A 16,830-nucleotide genomic window follows, 5' to 3' on the forward strand; every position below is an offset into this window, starting at 1 on the left:
TTTTGTGTGCTGTTTTTGTAATGCCCTGAATCCACGCTTTAATGCCAAAAGCAAAAAGAGGAGGACTGGTTAGTACCGCGGTTCTGCAAACAGTCGTAGTTAAAAATAGGCACGTTCCTGCATCAGCAAGCAGGTTCATACCAAGATAATTTGGATTGATGCTCAGCGATGTGAGCTAGCCTGTTTAATCCAGCCTAGGTGGATCAGGTTGGAAATCGGTCAAGGTGAGACCAGGTAGAAGAAATTGTTGGAAAATCTGAGTCAGTTTCCATGCTGAACTCGTGAAGTAAATCAGACTTCCTTCTGTTTGAATGTGCCCCATAATAGACCATAGGGTCCTTGCATTTTGAAGTGCTTGAGTAAGTTGCTGCCTTGTGGGTTGTTCTGCCTCCCACAGTCAGAAAATTATTTTTAATATTCCAGTCAGCGTTTAACTCTGTCTAATATTGGCCCATAGGAGTGCTGAGCTTCCTTTTCAGGAAAACAAAACACAGCCATAAAAATTACTGTTTACTGCAATGAAGTGTATCTTCTCTATTTTTTGAAAGATATTGTCAAATCTTACCAAAACTTGTGTTACAGGCAGGTATGCAAAATATTTTTTAATAAATTTGTGGAAAATAAACTTACTTTAAGGAAACCACAGATATCAGTAGCAACACAGGCTAATGAAACTGCAAATCCATCTTTGTCTTCAGCTCTTGTTTTGTCTTGTTTTCAGTTAAAATAATGGAATAGATTAGATAGTGTCCTGGTCTGCCCCACGTGATCTTGCACATTCTTGTATGTTTGGATGTCAGACCTTGTAGGGAGTATTGAAATAAGGGGAACTGCAGACTTTTTTCTCTTTTTATTTTTTTCTTTTTTTTTTCCTGCCCCCCTTTTTCTTTTTTCTGTTTGCTTTTTTCTTTTTTTTCTGCTTTTTCTTTTTTTTTCCTGCTTTTTCTTTTTTTTTCTGCTTTTTCTTTTTTTTTCTGCTTTTTCTTTTTTTTTCTGCTTTTTCTTTTTTTTTCTGCTTTTTCTTTTTTTTTCTGCTTTTTCTTTTTTTTTTTCCTGCTTTTTCTTTTTTTTTTTCTGCTTTTTCTTTTTTTTACCAATTCTCATGTTTTACCTGTGGCTACAAAGTTCACTTCTGAGAAAGCCTCGGCTGCAAACCTCACCAACACCCTGTCAAACCCTGCCCTGTATTTCTAAATCCAAGCATTTGCTATCCGTCGGACGCATGTGGAGCTGGCAGTCTGAACCTTCCATTTCTCTGAGTATCTGGCACACTGCAAAGAAAAGGAGTTTTGTGCTGCTACTGCTTTTTGGGGTTAAGCCCACCCCTGTGCATCTGAGGTATAGGTTGTCACCTTTATTTTAGATCCCATTAGACACGTGACCTAGATGTATTTTTCCAAGCTGTGAAGCTGAATCTCTCCCACAGTTTTTTCTTGCCTCTCTCGTTCCTATGGTAACGATGCACTCTCTGTCCTCCCAGCGAAGCGCTGAAGCTGGCAGCAGCTCAGAAGTCCCAGCAGCTTGCGGCTTTGCAAGAGGAGAACGTGAAACTTGCCGAGGAGCTGGGCAGGAGCAGGGACGAAGTCACAAGTCATCAGAAGGTAGAGTGGCTGGAACGTTTCCTCGTCTGTGGTGAAAGTGCCGTGCGTGCTGTTTCCGCTGATGCCTGGGTGACGTTGCACTGCATGCTTGCGCTTGAAAGATGAGTTGTTCTAAGAATGTTTTAAAATAAATTTGGAAGCCACCTGCATGGGGAGGTTAGAACTGCAGGCTAGCAGGAGGTTATGTAACCCACAAAGGGTGCTTGGGAGCCTTGGGAATAAGCATAAATTAAATACGCTTTAGCCAAAGGTATTAACAGACACTTGCTATTTCTGTCGGGAATAATTTTGTTATACAACTGTGGAAATACCCATCTACCCAGCACTAAGGGAATCTAGCTATTTAATTCTCCTCCTTATTCCTGCTCTCCCTTCCTATGGGGAAAAAAAAAAAAAAGTATTTAGGATGTATTTCAGAATAGTATTTAAAACTACTTGGTTGGACTCTGTCCCTAAAAAGCGCTATGCACGTGTACACTTGCTTAAACTTCACACTGTGCCTGTACGTGAACAGTGCTGCAGCCAGACAGTGGGTACTGGAGGACTGGAATCGATGTCAGATGTGGGTTTGGTGGTACTTTATAGGGGAGAAAAACACTCCCTTAAATTTTATTTTTTATTTTTTCTTATTACATTTGAACGTGTTGTTGAAATCTTAAAGGATGGACTTAGTTACACAGCTTATAATACTGGTACTTGCCAAAAGATAAATTAGATTTGCAGCCATTGAACACGGTGGGTTGAGTTCTTGTGGAGCAGCTCCAGTGACAGCCACGCTATGAAGACATCTTTGGAAGATCTTGTCCAAAAGCAAGAACGTAGAAGACCTGGATTTGTGTTGCCTTTCTGAGATGGCACTTGTGCAGAAGAGGGGTGTGCCTGTTCCCAGGGACAGCGGAACAGGTCTCTTCCATCCTGCCACAAAACCTACTATTTTTAAAGCCAAGAGGCTGACTTTTCCCCAAGGGTTCTGTTTGGAAATACTGAGGACGGGTGACTGCAGATCTGGCCAGTTTCTAAATCCTTTTGGCTGCTGACAGGAGTAATGCATAAGCTCCTTCATCCTAAAGAGCCTTTGGAGATGATTAACAAGAGTCCCAGACGTGTGGGCTCAACCACTGACTCATGCTGCATCTGAGTAGTGATGTGCTAAGAGAACGCTCTCATCCTAAGCAGCCAGTGGGAGCTCTGCTCCCCACTCCCACATGTTTTCTTAAATTGTTTCAGAATCTTTGAGGCAACCTGTTATTTTCAGAAAGAGTTGTAACTTGAAAAGTAATCAGCGACATTGGTCAAATCTTTTGCCTATCATATGTAGCCAGAGTTGATACACGGAAGGTCCCCATGGGAAGGGACCCCGCAGCCCACGAAGCGTGGGCTGGCAGCCATCACCGCGAGCACAGTCTGTGGCCTCTGTAGTTTCGGGATGACCTTGCCAAGGAGTCCTGCTGTCTGCGCCCTACCTGCTGTGGATCTCTGTCAGCAGGGATCCTTCTTCTCATTGCCAGGATGGACAGCTGTAATCTGCAAAGCGCAGGGATTAGTCGATCACCTGGCGAACTGGAGTATTCTCAGTTCATTTGCACCAGAGCCTTTTGTGCCCCTGAGTTAGATGGCTCCAAGATCAAAGATCTGGAAGATCTGCTAGAGCTGTGGGCGCTTTGTGGTGGCAAAAGGAACAAAGGCAAAATGGTGTCAATTAAAATGCAGGTTTCCTTCTGAGTGTCACATACAATGAGTGCAGCTCTTCTCAGTTCAGTATTGTTCAGGTCTCGCTGGTGAAACATGCGGTCTGCCTGCCCAGAACTGTTGTATCTCCTGGTTACTTGGGAGTGGAGGCTGATGTTCTCCTAAAAAGCATTCCCTGTCTCATCTGGAGCATGTAATGTACCAACCATCCTTTTTGTTCTGAGAGAAACCTGCTGTTACCCTGAGGAACAGGACTTTTTCCCGGGTTTCCTGCAGAACCTGAACTTACAGTATCCTCGTTCTACCTCTGACCTGGCTGAGTTCTCTTGATGAAATGGCAAGAAAACCAACTGGCCTTGAGGATTCTCGCACGGACAGCCCTGCCTTGGGCTAGCGCTGTCTCCCCGATCCCCACCACCACCCCTACTTTGCTGTCACTCGGGTGAACGTACGCTGTGCTTAGGCACCAGGCTGCGGCGTGGTTTGGGCTTCCTTGGTTCAGGCTGTCTGCGGGGAGTGAAAAAAAAAGTCCCTATGAAGAATTGCTCAATTAGGATTTAGAGAGCAAGTGTCCATGGTGGCGATGAAGAGGTTCAGCACAGGGCAGGGCTGCTCACGGAGCTGCGTTTTATGCCGTGGATACCGATAAATTGGACAGTAGGGGAGGAAAGCACAGAATGTAGCAGTGCTTCAGTCTGTGTGAGTTTCTGTGCATGTGCCTATTAAAATGCAGTAAGAAAGGTAGCAAGCATATGTTTTAAGTATTTTGAGCAGTCGCTATAGTAACCGTATAAATTCTAGCAAGTGTGTTAGTCAATTGGGTTAGTGAATCTGTGGCTGCATGTGACACACTTTGCAAAATTAATGAATGCTCTTTCATGAATGATTTATCCTGACATCTAAAGGTTAAAGTGTCTTATGCTAAAGATGCTGAGGGGTGCTTTTCTGTATTGACCCATAAATAATTAGCTGTTTGTAATTAGTTAAAGATTCATGTTCGGATAGATACTGAGCTTGGGGAACTTTTCTGGCTTCAAATTATTTGTTGTGGCATTTTGGGAGCCTCAGACCTGCCCGGGCATTTTAACTTCATTGGAAAAAGCATATTACTAGTTCAGCTGGCCCATCTTTTATTAAAGGTATGTGAGAAGTCTGCTCTGAGGCTGAGAGAGAGTGAACAGATTGCTGGAGAAATGTTGATGACAGAAGAGGTGTCCTTTCTCCCTGTCTGCCGCGAAGCTGCTCAAGGCTTGATCCGTGACTCGATGCAGCCCCAACAGGGGTTTAGAAGCTGCACAACTCCCCTAATATCTTGCCCATTACTTTTCTCTCTTTTAAATCCACTTCTAGCTTGGTCTCTACAAAAGTCGCTTGTCTCTCCACAGCCAACCAGGGAACTGAAAGGGAGGAGAGATTCAGGGTTTATGCTCACAATCTTGGAGCATTCCACAAATGTTGAAGGATTTTCCAAGTTAAATGGGCACCACTATCTCTTCCTAAAAGAAACCGATAAAAAGGTGGGGGGTGTTTGGGGCAGGGGGGAGCATCATGGAGCAATGTGGGCACAGCCTCTGGGGAGCAAAGAGTGAATAATGTCAGTTATAAGGTTTTTCCAATTGCAAGTGGCAGTCAGGAGCATAAACACCAGAAAGTTAAGCTGGCCTAGGGCGAAACAAAGCGATTTGTTTGTGGAACGTGGCCGGGTTAACGCTGCACAGCATGACCACAGAGAAATGCTAACGCTGGTAGAGTCCAAAAAACCAGCTGGAAAAGTCTGATGCACAGGAGATTGCGATGTGAGTCTGAGGGAGGCAAGGGGCCATGCAGAACGGATGTCGGGGGGGTGCTGGAGAGGTGCAGCGCACTGGGGTTTACAAGTGAAACATTTCTCAGATTTTCCATATTATTTTTTTCCTTCTCTTTTTTGTCATCGGTCTGTACAGATGTAAAGGAGTTCATATAGGCTGCCTCTGTGTAGGAAGGAGACAAAAATCCTTGGAAGCAGGGGGGTGCCTTGTGCTGCTAGCGAAACTGCTGGCTTTGACTTGGCTGCAGGAAAAACGTGGCCGTACCCCTGTAGTACCATGGCTGCTCACAGTCTTACTGTGGTGACTTTTCCTTGAGAGAGACGTTTTGATTTTCTTTTAAGACTTCTTAATATATAAGTGTCTCTACACCCTCCTAGTATCTATTTTTCATATCGGTAAAGTTGTCTGATTAAGCCCCAGCAAAATGATACCAATTAATCTTAAACCTGGAAAGCTTAACAGCACTGCAAGCAGATGAAAGGAGAAAGCAAGTTGTCAGAAAATACGGAGGAGACAATTTATCTGGGTGAGGTGCATGTAGCCTGGTCTCAGAGGCTGGCAGACAGCCTCCCTTTTCATTGGAACTTGCTTTCTCTGCCTGTCTGTGCCAAACCTGAAGGTCTGCAAAGCGCTGGAAGTATTTAGTTAATAAGAGACTATTTGCTGTGGTTCCCGGGGCTCGGGGGTTTCCATTAGAAATGTACAAATTGCTAAGCTCGTGGATGAACCCTGGGAGCTTTGCAGTCTAAACAGAGATTGCGTTCAAGTCAAGGCACTGGTAGTTGCTACTCTAAGCAGTTCTGCAGGGCAGTAATTGCTGACTTTGGCCATTGAGTAAGAAGAAAGGAGGAGATGGTGAAAAAAGAATTAATTGGCCTGAAAAATACTTAATTTCTTAACCTAACAAGTTCAGTTACCTCAGTGTGTCTGTGGTGGGGCTTTACAGTTTTGTTTTACAAATTATGGTTGGTGGTTTTGTTTTGTGTTGCTTTTCCTAAACCTACGTGTGCCTGTCAGTTTGGACCCCAAGAACAACAGTATTTTCAGCTGAAGGCCTTACTAGCTGTAAGGGCTTACGGTGGCCCTGCCGAGTTACAGGTTCAGGATACAGTAACAGACACCAAACCAACAGCTTTAGGGATCAATAATTTATCTCTAGATAACAGCACAGTAACAAATACGGATCAGCAGTACAATTATCCAGGTCAAAACAACAGCAAATCCAGTAATTCACCAGTGTGGGACTAAACTTAATAGCCAGACACACAAAGGCTTACGGTTCTCTTTGGTGTGCGTGGGGCCCAGAAATGAAGCGGTACTGGCCTCACACCTCTCTGGCGTGCACACGACGTGCAAGTACCACATAAAGCAGTAATAGCCCCTCACCAGTTAGCTGTCCTGGTCACTGAACAGTTTGTGTTTGTGCCTGTGTGTTGTCCTAGTCGAAAATCAATTACTTCGAGGATTTGTTGGCTCTCTAGCCTCTCCCACATTTGTTTTATGATTATAACGATGCTCTGATACATTATACTAAGGAAATAATCGTTAGTGTGTTAACTGTAGTCTTTTTGTACTTGTGTTTTAGCTGGAAGAGGAGAGATCAGTACTCAATAACCAGTTATTAGAGATGAAAAAGAGGTAAGTTGTTTTTTCTGATGTGCGTTTAACTGTACAGTCCTACAGAAAACTTCAGAGAGCATAATACAAAAACAGCGCTAAGAAAAAACGATTCTCTTCTGTTGTATCATAGTTAAAAGTCCTGAGGCTGTTACACAGGTTGGCTTATAGATGATATCTTCCCCATTTTCTTCATTACAAGTGAGAAGGAAATGTAATTGTATTAATGCAAGAACACGTTAAGCAGTAGCATTTACCATTTCCTCTTCAGTTCTGCACCTCTTGCATTGTAGGAGTTCTCTTCATTTGTCAGTAACCAGTTTAGTGTTTGCTTTTAGTCTGCTCTGGAATATTGGATTCTCCATCAGTCTGATAAATATGTGTGCATACAGATCTGGCCCATCAAGTTCTTAAGCAATAATGGGAAAATACAGTGATGCTAAAGATTGCATTTAAAAAAAAATTTAAAAAAAAAAAATCAGCAGAAATTCAGCCTTGAATGGATTGTTCTCATAGTTTGGGCATTTGGAGTTCTTTGTGGCAGTAGCTATTGCAGTTCATTCAGCACTGTTTTTAAATACCAGGAGATTTGTCCTGGGTGACTGGGGCATCCATTTGTAAACTGTGCTGTTCACAAAATGGTCCCAAGTTACAGAATTTACTGACCTTCTGCAATACGTGTATGGAAAGCTAATTGGCTAAGTGCCACAGTGCCTTCAGGAAAATGTGGGCTTTTCAGAAGTGGTTATAGAAATCCTTAGAAAAAGATGCAGCTCTCCATGACACCAAATGTGTTCCAGGAAAAACAAACCAACCCGTGTTAAATTTCCTGCATTAATAATGGTCGCAACAAAGAACAGTGAGTGGCACTTTGGTATTTATGCGCATCCTTAGCCACTCAGAATTTTAGGCGCTGATCCCTTCTTTATTCCCTAATAATCTGTTAGCTGGGAGGTGGGTCATACTCTTACAGCTCCTGCTCCTGTAAAGACAGCGGGCACAGTGGGTATTACACAAACCAAAGCGTCCTCAGAGAATGTCAGAGTTGGCGTTTGTTATACGGAGAGGCAAGTGAGCAGCTGAACCCCCAGCTTCAACCAGCCTTATGCATGGCATCACTCAGCCTTTAGCCGAGTAGCATCGGTGTAAATTATTTAGTGTGTAAGTTATTAGCGTGGAATAGCATCAATGTAAGTTATTTTTTTAAGAAGAGGTGAAGGAGAAGGTAAGGAGAGAAATCATTAGCTGGTGTAAGGCCATTTGACATCCACAATAATTGGTATCTTTACACCAACAGAGGATCATCTCCAGCATATTTGGTGTGTAGAACAGGAGGGGAAAGGAGGATATTAGTGCTTCTGACAGCTTAGGAGGCTGTTTGTAGCCTGTCATTTAACATGTTTTAAAACATGTATTTTAAATAGTTGGGAGTTATTTTAAATCGTGTAATACCTGAAAGTTACTTGAGGAAAGGAAGGAGGGAATAGGGACCCAAGATTCATTCAGTGCTTTCCAGCAGTTCTGTTTCATAGCGTACAGTTTAAAAGACAAATTCTGTAGTAAGTTATAAAAAGCAAGGGGGTGTGTCTCTGATTTTCCTTCTGTTTTTACTGTGTCAGCTGCGTGAAATAACCTCGGTAATTATGATACCATTAAAGTGAGTTTTAACATTACTTCACATTCAGTGGGTTACACTGAGATGCCCAAGTTTGGCTTATGGACATTTCTCAACAGTGTTGAATAAACTGCAATAGAAAGGGTAAAACAAGTAGCAGAAACAGTCAACCTCACGGAAACGGGCTGCAGGCCACTACAAGGGGTTCTAATACGCCAGCATACAACATTACTTGCAACCAAAAATGTTAGGCTAGCTGAAGAGCTAATTAAATAAAAAAGAGTCTCTCTCTAAATTCCCAAATTCCACTGAAGTTGGTGATGATATGAGCAATTTCTTCCTTTTGTCTTAAGAATTTGAGGTACTGAATGAGAGACATCTTTTTGTTTCAATTAGGTCAGATTGGTAGCAGTCATTTTCCTCCCTGCCTTCCACCCACCGGAATTCTCTTCCTCTATTTTAGCAATTCCCTCTATGAAATAGTCCGGCTAGGAGTACCAGGAGTTTGATATTTATGAATCTAAGGGGGTTCTATGTTACTTCAGCTCATTGGGTTCATTGTGGGTTGCTAACTGTCTTACTGTCTTTGAGCTTGCGCTATTTATCGATACTCATTTCATTCCTCTCTCTTCCCTTTCCTACCCTTGCTTCCTTTGCTATATCTGTGTGTCTTTAATGGTAAGACTCAAGAAAGTCTATCCACGTTACAATAAATAATTTTTTTTTTTTTTAAGTAAAGTTGTTGTACATATTTTGGCTGCCTTTGTCCCTTGGTGTCTTGCTTTTGTTTTGTAAAATACTCAGCTATATATATACATATATATATATATTTAAAAAATAGTCTATATTTTTTACCAAAACAAAAAAGCCCCTTGGTGCAAATTTAGTTCTTCCTTACAGTATTTTGCATTTCTACTCCATGTTTCTAACATGTGGTTCTTGTTATCTTGCATTTTTAAAGCTTGCCCAGTAACACTTTAAGGTATTTGCTTCATTCTTAGAATTCCTTATTTTTGTAGTAAGGGAAGAATCTGGGTGATATTTTTTTTTTATGTTAAAACAAACCAAAAACCTCTCTCTCCCATGACTTCCACACACTGCTCAAAATGTGCTTTAACCTCCTCAAGAAAGCAAAATTTTAAAATGGCGTGTGAAGTGACAAAGTCATTTTTATTGTTGTTTTTCTTTAGTCCCTTCTGGCAAGCAGATTATTTTGGACTTGAATTGGCAGGGAAAAAGTTTTAAGTTCACTGAATCAATTTCCCTTTTTTTTTTTTTTTTTCCCCCCCTGACAAAATAAGTATTTTCCACAAGATTTTTCTTGCAAGTTATCACTGTGTAGTTATTTTGCATTCAACATATGCTCCTTACGTTTACTATCTCTCGTGTGAATCATACTACAAACTATACTGAAACTGAGCGCGTCAGTGGGGTAGACTCTCAGCTGATGCTGGAAGCGAATTGTGATCTACCCTTACGTATAAGTAAGTAGTGACATATACCTACTATGTCTGTAGGTTTTCCAGTTTCAACGTTTTGGAGGGCCTCCAAGTGGAGCTGTAAAGCGTGATTCCTGGAGGGACTGCCCTGGAAAAGACAAAAACAGTGCTACAGTACAGGGACCTTTTTCCCCCTTCTTGTTTTCTCTCCTCTTTTCTTCTCTTGTTTCTCTCCCCTTGTGTTACAGTATTCTCAACTCCTATATTGAATTTGTAAATATATATATTTATATGCTCACAAACTGCCTTTTTCAACCACCTAAATGCTTGTGGTGGTTGAAACCAAGCCCAATGAATGGCAAGTTAACCATATTTGCACAAAAAGCATATGTCTGGTTTTGATCTCTAAGATGAAGATCTGACCAAGAAGTGGAAACACTGACTAAATCACAAGCTCTTGAGCGTGAGATGAGTCACTGGGGTTTCCATCTGCCCTTCTGCAGCTGCCTATATAGCAAAGGGAAGCCCAGGTGAAGTCTCAGGTACAGGAGAGCTTGTGAGCGGCAGCTTCCAGATGTACTTCCCCGTTTCCCCCGCCTTAAGTTTGGATTTGCAGCTCAGTGGATTGGAGAGGGCGGCTGTGCTCTGTCAGCAGCGTCCCGTGCATCGGTGGCACATTTCTTTCCCACGCCGCCACCCTGCGCTTTGATCCAATTCAGCAAAGCATTTAAAAACACGGGTTAGGCTAGAGCGTGTACGTAATCCTGCTGTAGATCGCAGAGATTGCTGTCGTGCTTTTAGTGCGCTGCTGAATCAGGGCTGGCGAGGAGCTCTACTAAATGCTGTTGCCCTTTTGGTTTTTGTTAACAGGGTATAACTTGTATCCGAAGGCAAGATCGTGCAGTCTGCAATTTGTTGTGTTCCTGCTTATATTAATTCTCTTATTGGAAACATTCCAAAACCAAAATCAACCTTTTGGTTCTTGTTCGGTAGCTGCATCAGCTTCTCTAAACCCCAGATTCTCCACTTGCTGCTTCCATTCCCGAGTATAATCTTAACAATGAAAGAATTGCATTAATTGTGCTCTCATTGTTGAGTTTCCTATTTATCCTGAGTCGGTGAGATTTATTGTATTTCATCGTCTGGGTATCGTGGCTCTCACTAACTGTAGATACTGTGGATACAAAAACTTTTCCATTTGAACGCCATAGCTGTCCCCTGCCTCCTGAGCATCGTCACACAAGCACACATTCTGCTCTTGATCCCTTGAATAGTCCTAAGAGTGTAGTTTTGTTTAGTTACTTAAATAAAGTCGTTATGTCACTTGGTATCTTTGAAGCATTGGCCACTGTGCTTTTTGTGTAGTGGGTATGCGTTCAGGTGGCCTAGTTTGTCTTCGACAGTCTCAGCTAGCAGGAAGAGAAGCAGCTCAGTGCTGTGGCAGTGAGACCATGACTGTCTAAACCGAGATGTATGGAATTGCGTAGAAAACGGGCTACACCTGCAGAAGCTGGGAGAGTTGACAGCTAGCTGCTGGGCACTGCTCGGCGCTCTGCAAAGCAAGTTTCTCTTCTAGATAAGTAAACACAGATTTTGGAGTAACAATTTTTTTTATTACTATTTTTTTTAAAACCAAACAAAACCTGTTCAGCTTGTGAGGAACTCTTGTAGCATTAGCCCTCACATCAGAGGACAGTTACTCACCACGTGTATTCTGTGACCTATCAGGAAGGCTCATTGGCATCAGCGTGAGGATGCCATAGCTATGATGCCTTACGATCACTGTCAGGACGGGGTTTGTAGGCCTATGTCCCGTCTCGTGCTAGATCAGCTGAAAAGGTTGGGAAAACTGCACATACGTACACAGAAGGGGTTTGTGCCTGCTCTGGAGGATTTCTTTTTAACCCTTTTCCCATGAAGTAAAACAAATCCCACATGGTTTTTGTGCTGAAACCAAAGTTGTGAAAGGCCCAGAAACTCTCACAGCACGTGTTTCAGGAAATAATGATGTTACTGAAATTAGTGAGGACCAGCTGATATTTCCAGCATCATCAATGCTTTGCATGACAACTTGTATAATGAGCTTTGCATGTATGTTTTGTTGCTTGTTAATAATTTTCAAGAAGTAACAAAACTCTGAAGTTAGGTTTTGTGGAACACTGTGCAACATGTTTGTTTATCCTGTATTCTCCCCAGTCTATTAACTTGCTTCTTTAAATTCAAATGGATACGATGATATGCAGATTCTGGCATGTGCTACCTAGGTAAAGTTTTTGCTTTGTTTCCACAGTTGTAACATCTGAAATGTTTGTACATTATATAAAACCTTAGTCAAGTACAGAATTGAAATTTGCTTTTTAAGAACCACTCCATACAGTAGTCTTATACTTGAAATTAAATTAAACTTCTTTAAGCGACTGCAGAAATCTATTCTTTAGATGATTTCTGGTTGTACTTGGTTTTCTTTTAGAGAATCAACATTAAAAGAAGAAATTGATGAAGAGAGAGCATCTTTACAGAAATCCATCAGTGTTACTAGTGCCTTGATCACAGAAAAAGATGAGGAATTGGAAAAACTCAGAAATGAGGTAAATGAGGAACAAGGCGATGATTCTTAATTTCAGATTAAGTTATGGCTAGAAGCGTATGGCTTTGTGTGCTTGCTACTGAAGAGTTGGCTAATTGCTTTTCTTTATTAATTTAGCATAGGTGAACCTTAGAATTAAATCTTTAGATATCTGTGCCTAGCTAGGTGACTTCTGGTTTGTATTTTTGGTGGCTCTTTAGCCCTTACTGCTTCATTCTGGAAGGTCTAAGCATTCATAAATAATTCTTACAGATCACGGTGCTCCGTGGAGAAAACGCTTCTGCAAAAACCTTGCAGTCAGTGGTTAAGTCACTGGAGTCTGACAAATTGAAACTTGAGGAAAAGGTGAAGAACTTGGAGCAAAAACTCAAGGAAAACAATGAACAGCCTTTAACTGTAACTGGATCCTCAGGTAAGAGAGCGAGCGCCTCTGCTGTTGCTTGTGCCTTCAGCTTTCGTCTTGTAGATTTTGGCAGCTGTTAACCAGGTAGTTAAAAGGAGGTTTAACTAACTGAACCTCCCAAGACATGTGACTTTCATGTTGTAGAGCACAGATGAGATTTGAATGAAGGAAATGTGACTAGCTGCAAAAACATGAAAGCTCCCGACCAGTTAATCCCATTTACACCAGGGTAACAGTGCATAAACATGCAAAAAACATAAAACTTCATCCTGTCTGTGGTGGGGCTTCTGTGCAAGAGCCTCTCTTAAACTGATCCTGGTTTTCCTTACTGCAAAGTAACACGTAGGCATCATAACAAAACCACTGACCCAAGCACAGGACTGGGAATCCCACGTTTTAGACACTTGCGCATCTTAAGCTTCGTGCCATTATGGTCCCATCTCTCAACAGATGAGCATTCCTTTGCAGATCTGTGAATGTTAGCTGTCACCTATACACACATTTTCTTGTATTTGAATAAGTAGCGTGCAGTATCGAATATGCTTCTGTAATGCAGTGGTCAAAAAAATTCCTCAAAGAAGTCACCCTTCCCAAAGCTTTTAGCGAGTGATTAGAAAGCAGCGAGAATAAGATGTTTTGGAGACTCGAGACTATTGCATTATTTCAGTTTCTAAGCCATTGTATTTTTCGTAATTTAGATTACTGGATACTTACACCTTGTTTGGTTTTGTTTTTTTTTTTTTCTTTAAAGGTGACATTGCTGCTAATCTACTTCAAGATGAAATTGCAAAAGAGAAGCAGGTATTTGATCTGAAACATCAGCATGCTAAAACAGCAGTGTCTCTACAGGCAGAGTGTGAAATATTTTTCAAGAGATGGTTGCCATCAGATTTTGTAAATCGGGATTATATTATTGTCTGCCATTGGACAGATTTATCTTGTAACTTTATGCTTCAGAAGGGAAATATTAATGACAGTAATTATTAAGAATCAAGTAATGATTGATACTGGAGAAATAGTTCAGGTTATTGGAAGATGAGGAGGCAAGCAGAAGAGCAGGCGTGGCAAGTTTTGACCAGCAGCCTGTTGGTGAGGTGCAGCCCAGCAGAGCACACTCATGAACTGCTCCTCTCTGTTCCTTCCAAAGGTTTCTGGGATGTGAATGAGGAATAAGGTGTGGCTCACCCGAATCTGTGGTGCTTGCCATCTTGGAGACAGGGGCTACCTGAGCTCCCCTGCTACTTCTGTGCTTCTGCAGCTGAAAATGTTGATCTTTTCTGCTTCTTTGCTGCAGAACTGTACTCAGAATGCAGGTTGGCAGCAATGGGGCAAGGAAGCCACTCAGCACATGCTTGAGAACAGGAAAAATGTGTATCAGAGGGTACGATAATTGTAATGAATGTGTGAAGTTCTGCTGTGCAACAGGCAGCCTGTGACAACAAATGCCTAGGAATCATGGTTAGAATAGAAGCACCTCATTATAAAAGTCCTCGTTAGGTCACTGATGTCAGTCATGTTGATTAAAAAAGGTCCTTCCTAGTTTGTGCAGAGATCAGAAGTGTAATTAACATACACTAACCACCAATCTTTTTCTGTTTTTCTGCCTCCTTGAATTCACCTGCTTCCTTCCAATCAGCACGAGGTTTGTTCCACTTCTTGGCTTCCTTTATTTTATTCACTGTGTTAATGTGCCAAGCATTACCTGATTACATTCAGCAGTGCTGGCTGACTGATCTCTGGGGGTCAAACTAGCTTCGGGAGGTGCCATAGGGGTGCACTGTGCTGTCCCACTGCCCCTCCAGGATAGCTCTGAGGGTATCCCCTGGAGCTGAGGGTTCAGAGGAACAGAGATGCTCTTCTGATCGGAGTTATGCAACTGAATTTATGTTCAAAATGTAACATTAGAAAAAGAACTCGATCTATCAGTGGTGGGTTGAGAGCCACTGATGTCTGTCAAACGTGTTGGCTGGGCAGAACGACCTGGCTCCCCAGACAGAAATCACACCGAGGGTCTCGGAGGTCCTTTGGGAAGTTCCTATCCCTTGTTCTCTCAGTGTCCGTGGGTCCTCTTTGTAACACAACGATCCAACGGTAAGAGTTAATGCAGTTCTGCAGGTGTCAGTTTGAGGGCCGTTCCTTTGCTGCTCGCTTTCTCCAAAGTGCAGACCTCAGCCTGCTGACTGTCCTTGTTCCTGACTATCGTAGATCGACTTCCTGAATTCAGTGATAGTAGATCTGCAAAGGAGAAACGAAGAATTGAACTCGAAAATACAAAGAATGTGTGAAGCAGCTCTCAATGGCAACGAAGAGGAGATCAATAACTATGACAGGTATAAATCCTAAAGGAAACCTTGGCTTATGTTTTGGAAGCTGTTGGTAGCAGTCATCTGCCAGCTGCACAGTGCACCAGCCTGGCTGCAGCTGTCGGGAAGGACAAACGTAGCTTTCTCTTGAATTCAGGGTGATTGAATCCAGCTGCCTTTTCAGGTCCATTACTACCTGGTGGTGCAAAATGATCCTCTGTAGTTATCGATCACGAACACTGATGCATCATAATAGACTTGTTGTCAGTCTCGGTTGAGTTTGGCCCTTTCCAAATTAAGTAGAAGAGTCTTTGCTCTCAAAAGGCCAGCAGCTGCATTGAGAGGGCGGATCCAGTCCAGAGAAATAGAACTAAAACCTATTTGATATCTTGCGACTTCAAATCTCTTCTATCAAGAGAAAAGAGAAACCAGTTTACGTGTGTTTCTTTTTTAAATCATGTGGTGTGCAGATATTTACACAAACAGCGCAGTTTGTTCAGTAAGTATTACAAGGGAATATGGGGGCACTGCAAGGTAGTCAAGATGTCAGAAGATCTTCAGAAGGGGGGTTGTAATTTTTTTGTTACTATTTTTGTTTGCCCACGGTGGTGTTTCCTTAGTTGCCGTAATTATGAGATGGGTTATCGTGCAGGGCAAGGAGGCAGGCCCTCCTCCTTTATGGAGAAGTACCCTGCTTGACTTGCCCTGGTGCTGGTCTTGCAGTGAGGAAGAAAGCTTGTCAAAGAAGAAACCTCGTCTCTTCTGCGATATCTGCGGCTGCTTTGATCTTCACGACACTGAAGACTGTCCGACCCAGGCACAGATGCTGGAGGAGCCGCCCCACTCGGCTTACCACGGCAGCAGGAGGGAAGAACGCCCCTACTGCGATACCTGTGAGATGTTCGGGCACTGGACGGCCGACTGCAATGACGACGAGACCTTCTAATGAGACGTGTGGCCGGGAGGATAGACTGTCTCTGCGCCCCGCTCGGACGATTTACACCACCAGCATTTGTGTGCGCTGAATGTCAGGAAAAGGGACAGCGTTTCTTGGCCCCCTCGCTCCCGTTCCCCTTGCCCAGCCACTCCATGATCAGTACATTGATAAATATTTTGCTCCTCCGCTAATAAATACCCTATCTCCCTTTAATAAACTTAAGTGAAATATAAATAAGTGATTTAACAAATGACTTTATGCTATTTCTTCCCAGGTTCTGGGTTTGTTCCCTCTCTTTAACAAGAAAGGCCCCTATGCTGTGGCATCTATTGATGGGAAAACGTGTATAGGAACGAAGCACTATACTTGTATTAAAGCTTATTTAAATACCTTAAAATTATGCTGTTAATTTTCATATTTGCACTAAACCATTTTAAGGCTGAATTTGTACATTTAGATTTTTAAGCTTTTTTTGACACTGGACTGGATTGAGAAATGTTTCATCTTTATCTTCATTTACTCGTTTGACTGTGATTTTGCTCGGCGAACGGTTTGCGGTTTGACGTGAGTGTGAAACACGCAATCACGAAGCAGGTAAGAAACAGAGCTGCTGTGGGGTTGGGGGGTTGATTGGGGTGGCTTTTTTGTTGTTTTTGTTTTTTTAGAAACCCATCTGCTGTGCACACCTAAAACCGTTTGGGACATTTTTTTTTTTTAATTTTTTTTTTTCGCATTCTTTCAGCTTCTCTACAGCGTGCGTGTGGTGTGTGTGTGTATATATACGCATATATATATTAAAGTTATATTTTGGAGAAAAAAAAAAAAAAAAAA

General features: G+C 42.3%; 1 protein-coding gene across 2 annotated transcripts in view; it reads left to right on the plus strand.

Moving 5' to 3' along the window:
* CLIP1 (CAP-Gly domain containing linker protein 1) overlaps positions 1-16,606 on the plus strand; it is an 82,147-nt gene extending 65,541 nt beyond the window's left edge. For both annotated transcript variants that reach the window (XM_035890481.1, XM_035890482.1), the window contains 8 exons: positions 1,481-1,601; positions 6,684-6,736; positions 12,240-12,357; positions 12,609-12,768; positions 13,511-13,560; positions 14,396-14,401; positions 14,965-15,089; positions 15,786-16,606. In XM_035890481.1, the coding sequence (XP_035746374.1) occupies positions 1,481-1,601; positions 6,684-6,736; positions 12,240-12,357; positions 12,609-12,768; positions 13,511-13,560; positions 14,396-14,401; positions 14,965-15,089; positions 15,786-16,008 (856 nt within the window). In that variant the 3' untranslated portion in view covers positions 16,009-16,606. The remainder of the gene's footprint in view (positions 1-1,480; positions 1,602-6,683; positions 6,737-12,239; positions 12,358-12,608; positions 12,769-13,510; positions 13,561-14,395; positions 14,402-14,964; positions 15,090-15,785) is intronic.
* The last annotated feature ends 224 nt before the right edge of the window (positions 16,607-16,830 follow it).

This window comes from Egretta garzetta, unplaced genomic scaffold, assembly GCF_000687185.1.
Source record: "Egretta garzetta isolate BGI_Z169 unplaced genomic scaffold, ASM68718v1 scaffold343, whole genome shotgun sequence".
NCBI lineage: Eukaryota > Metazoa > Chordata > Aves > Pelecaniformes > Ardeidae > Egretta > Egretta garzetta.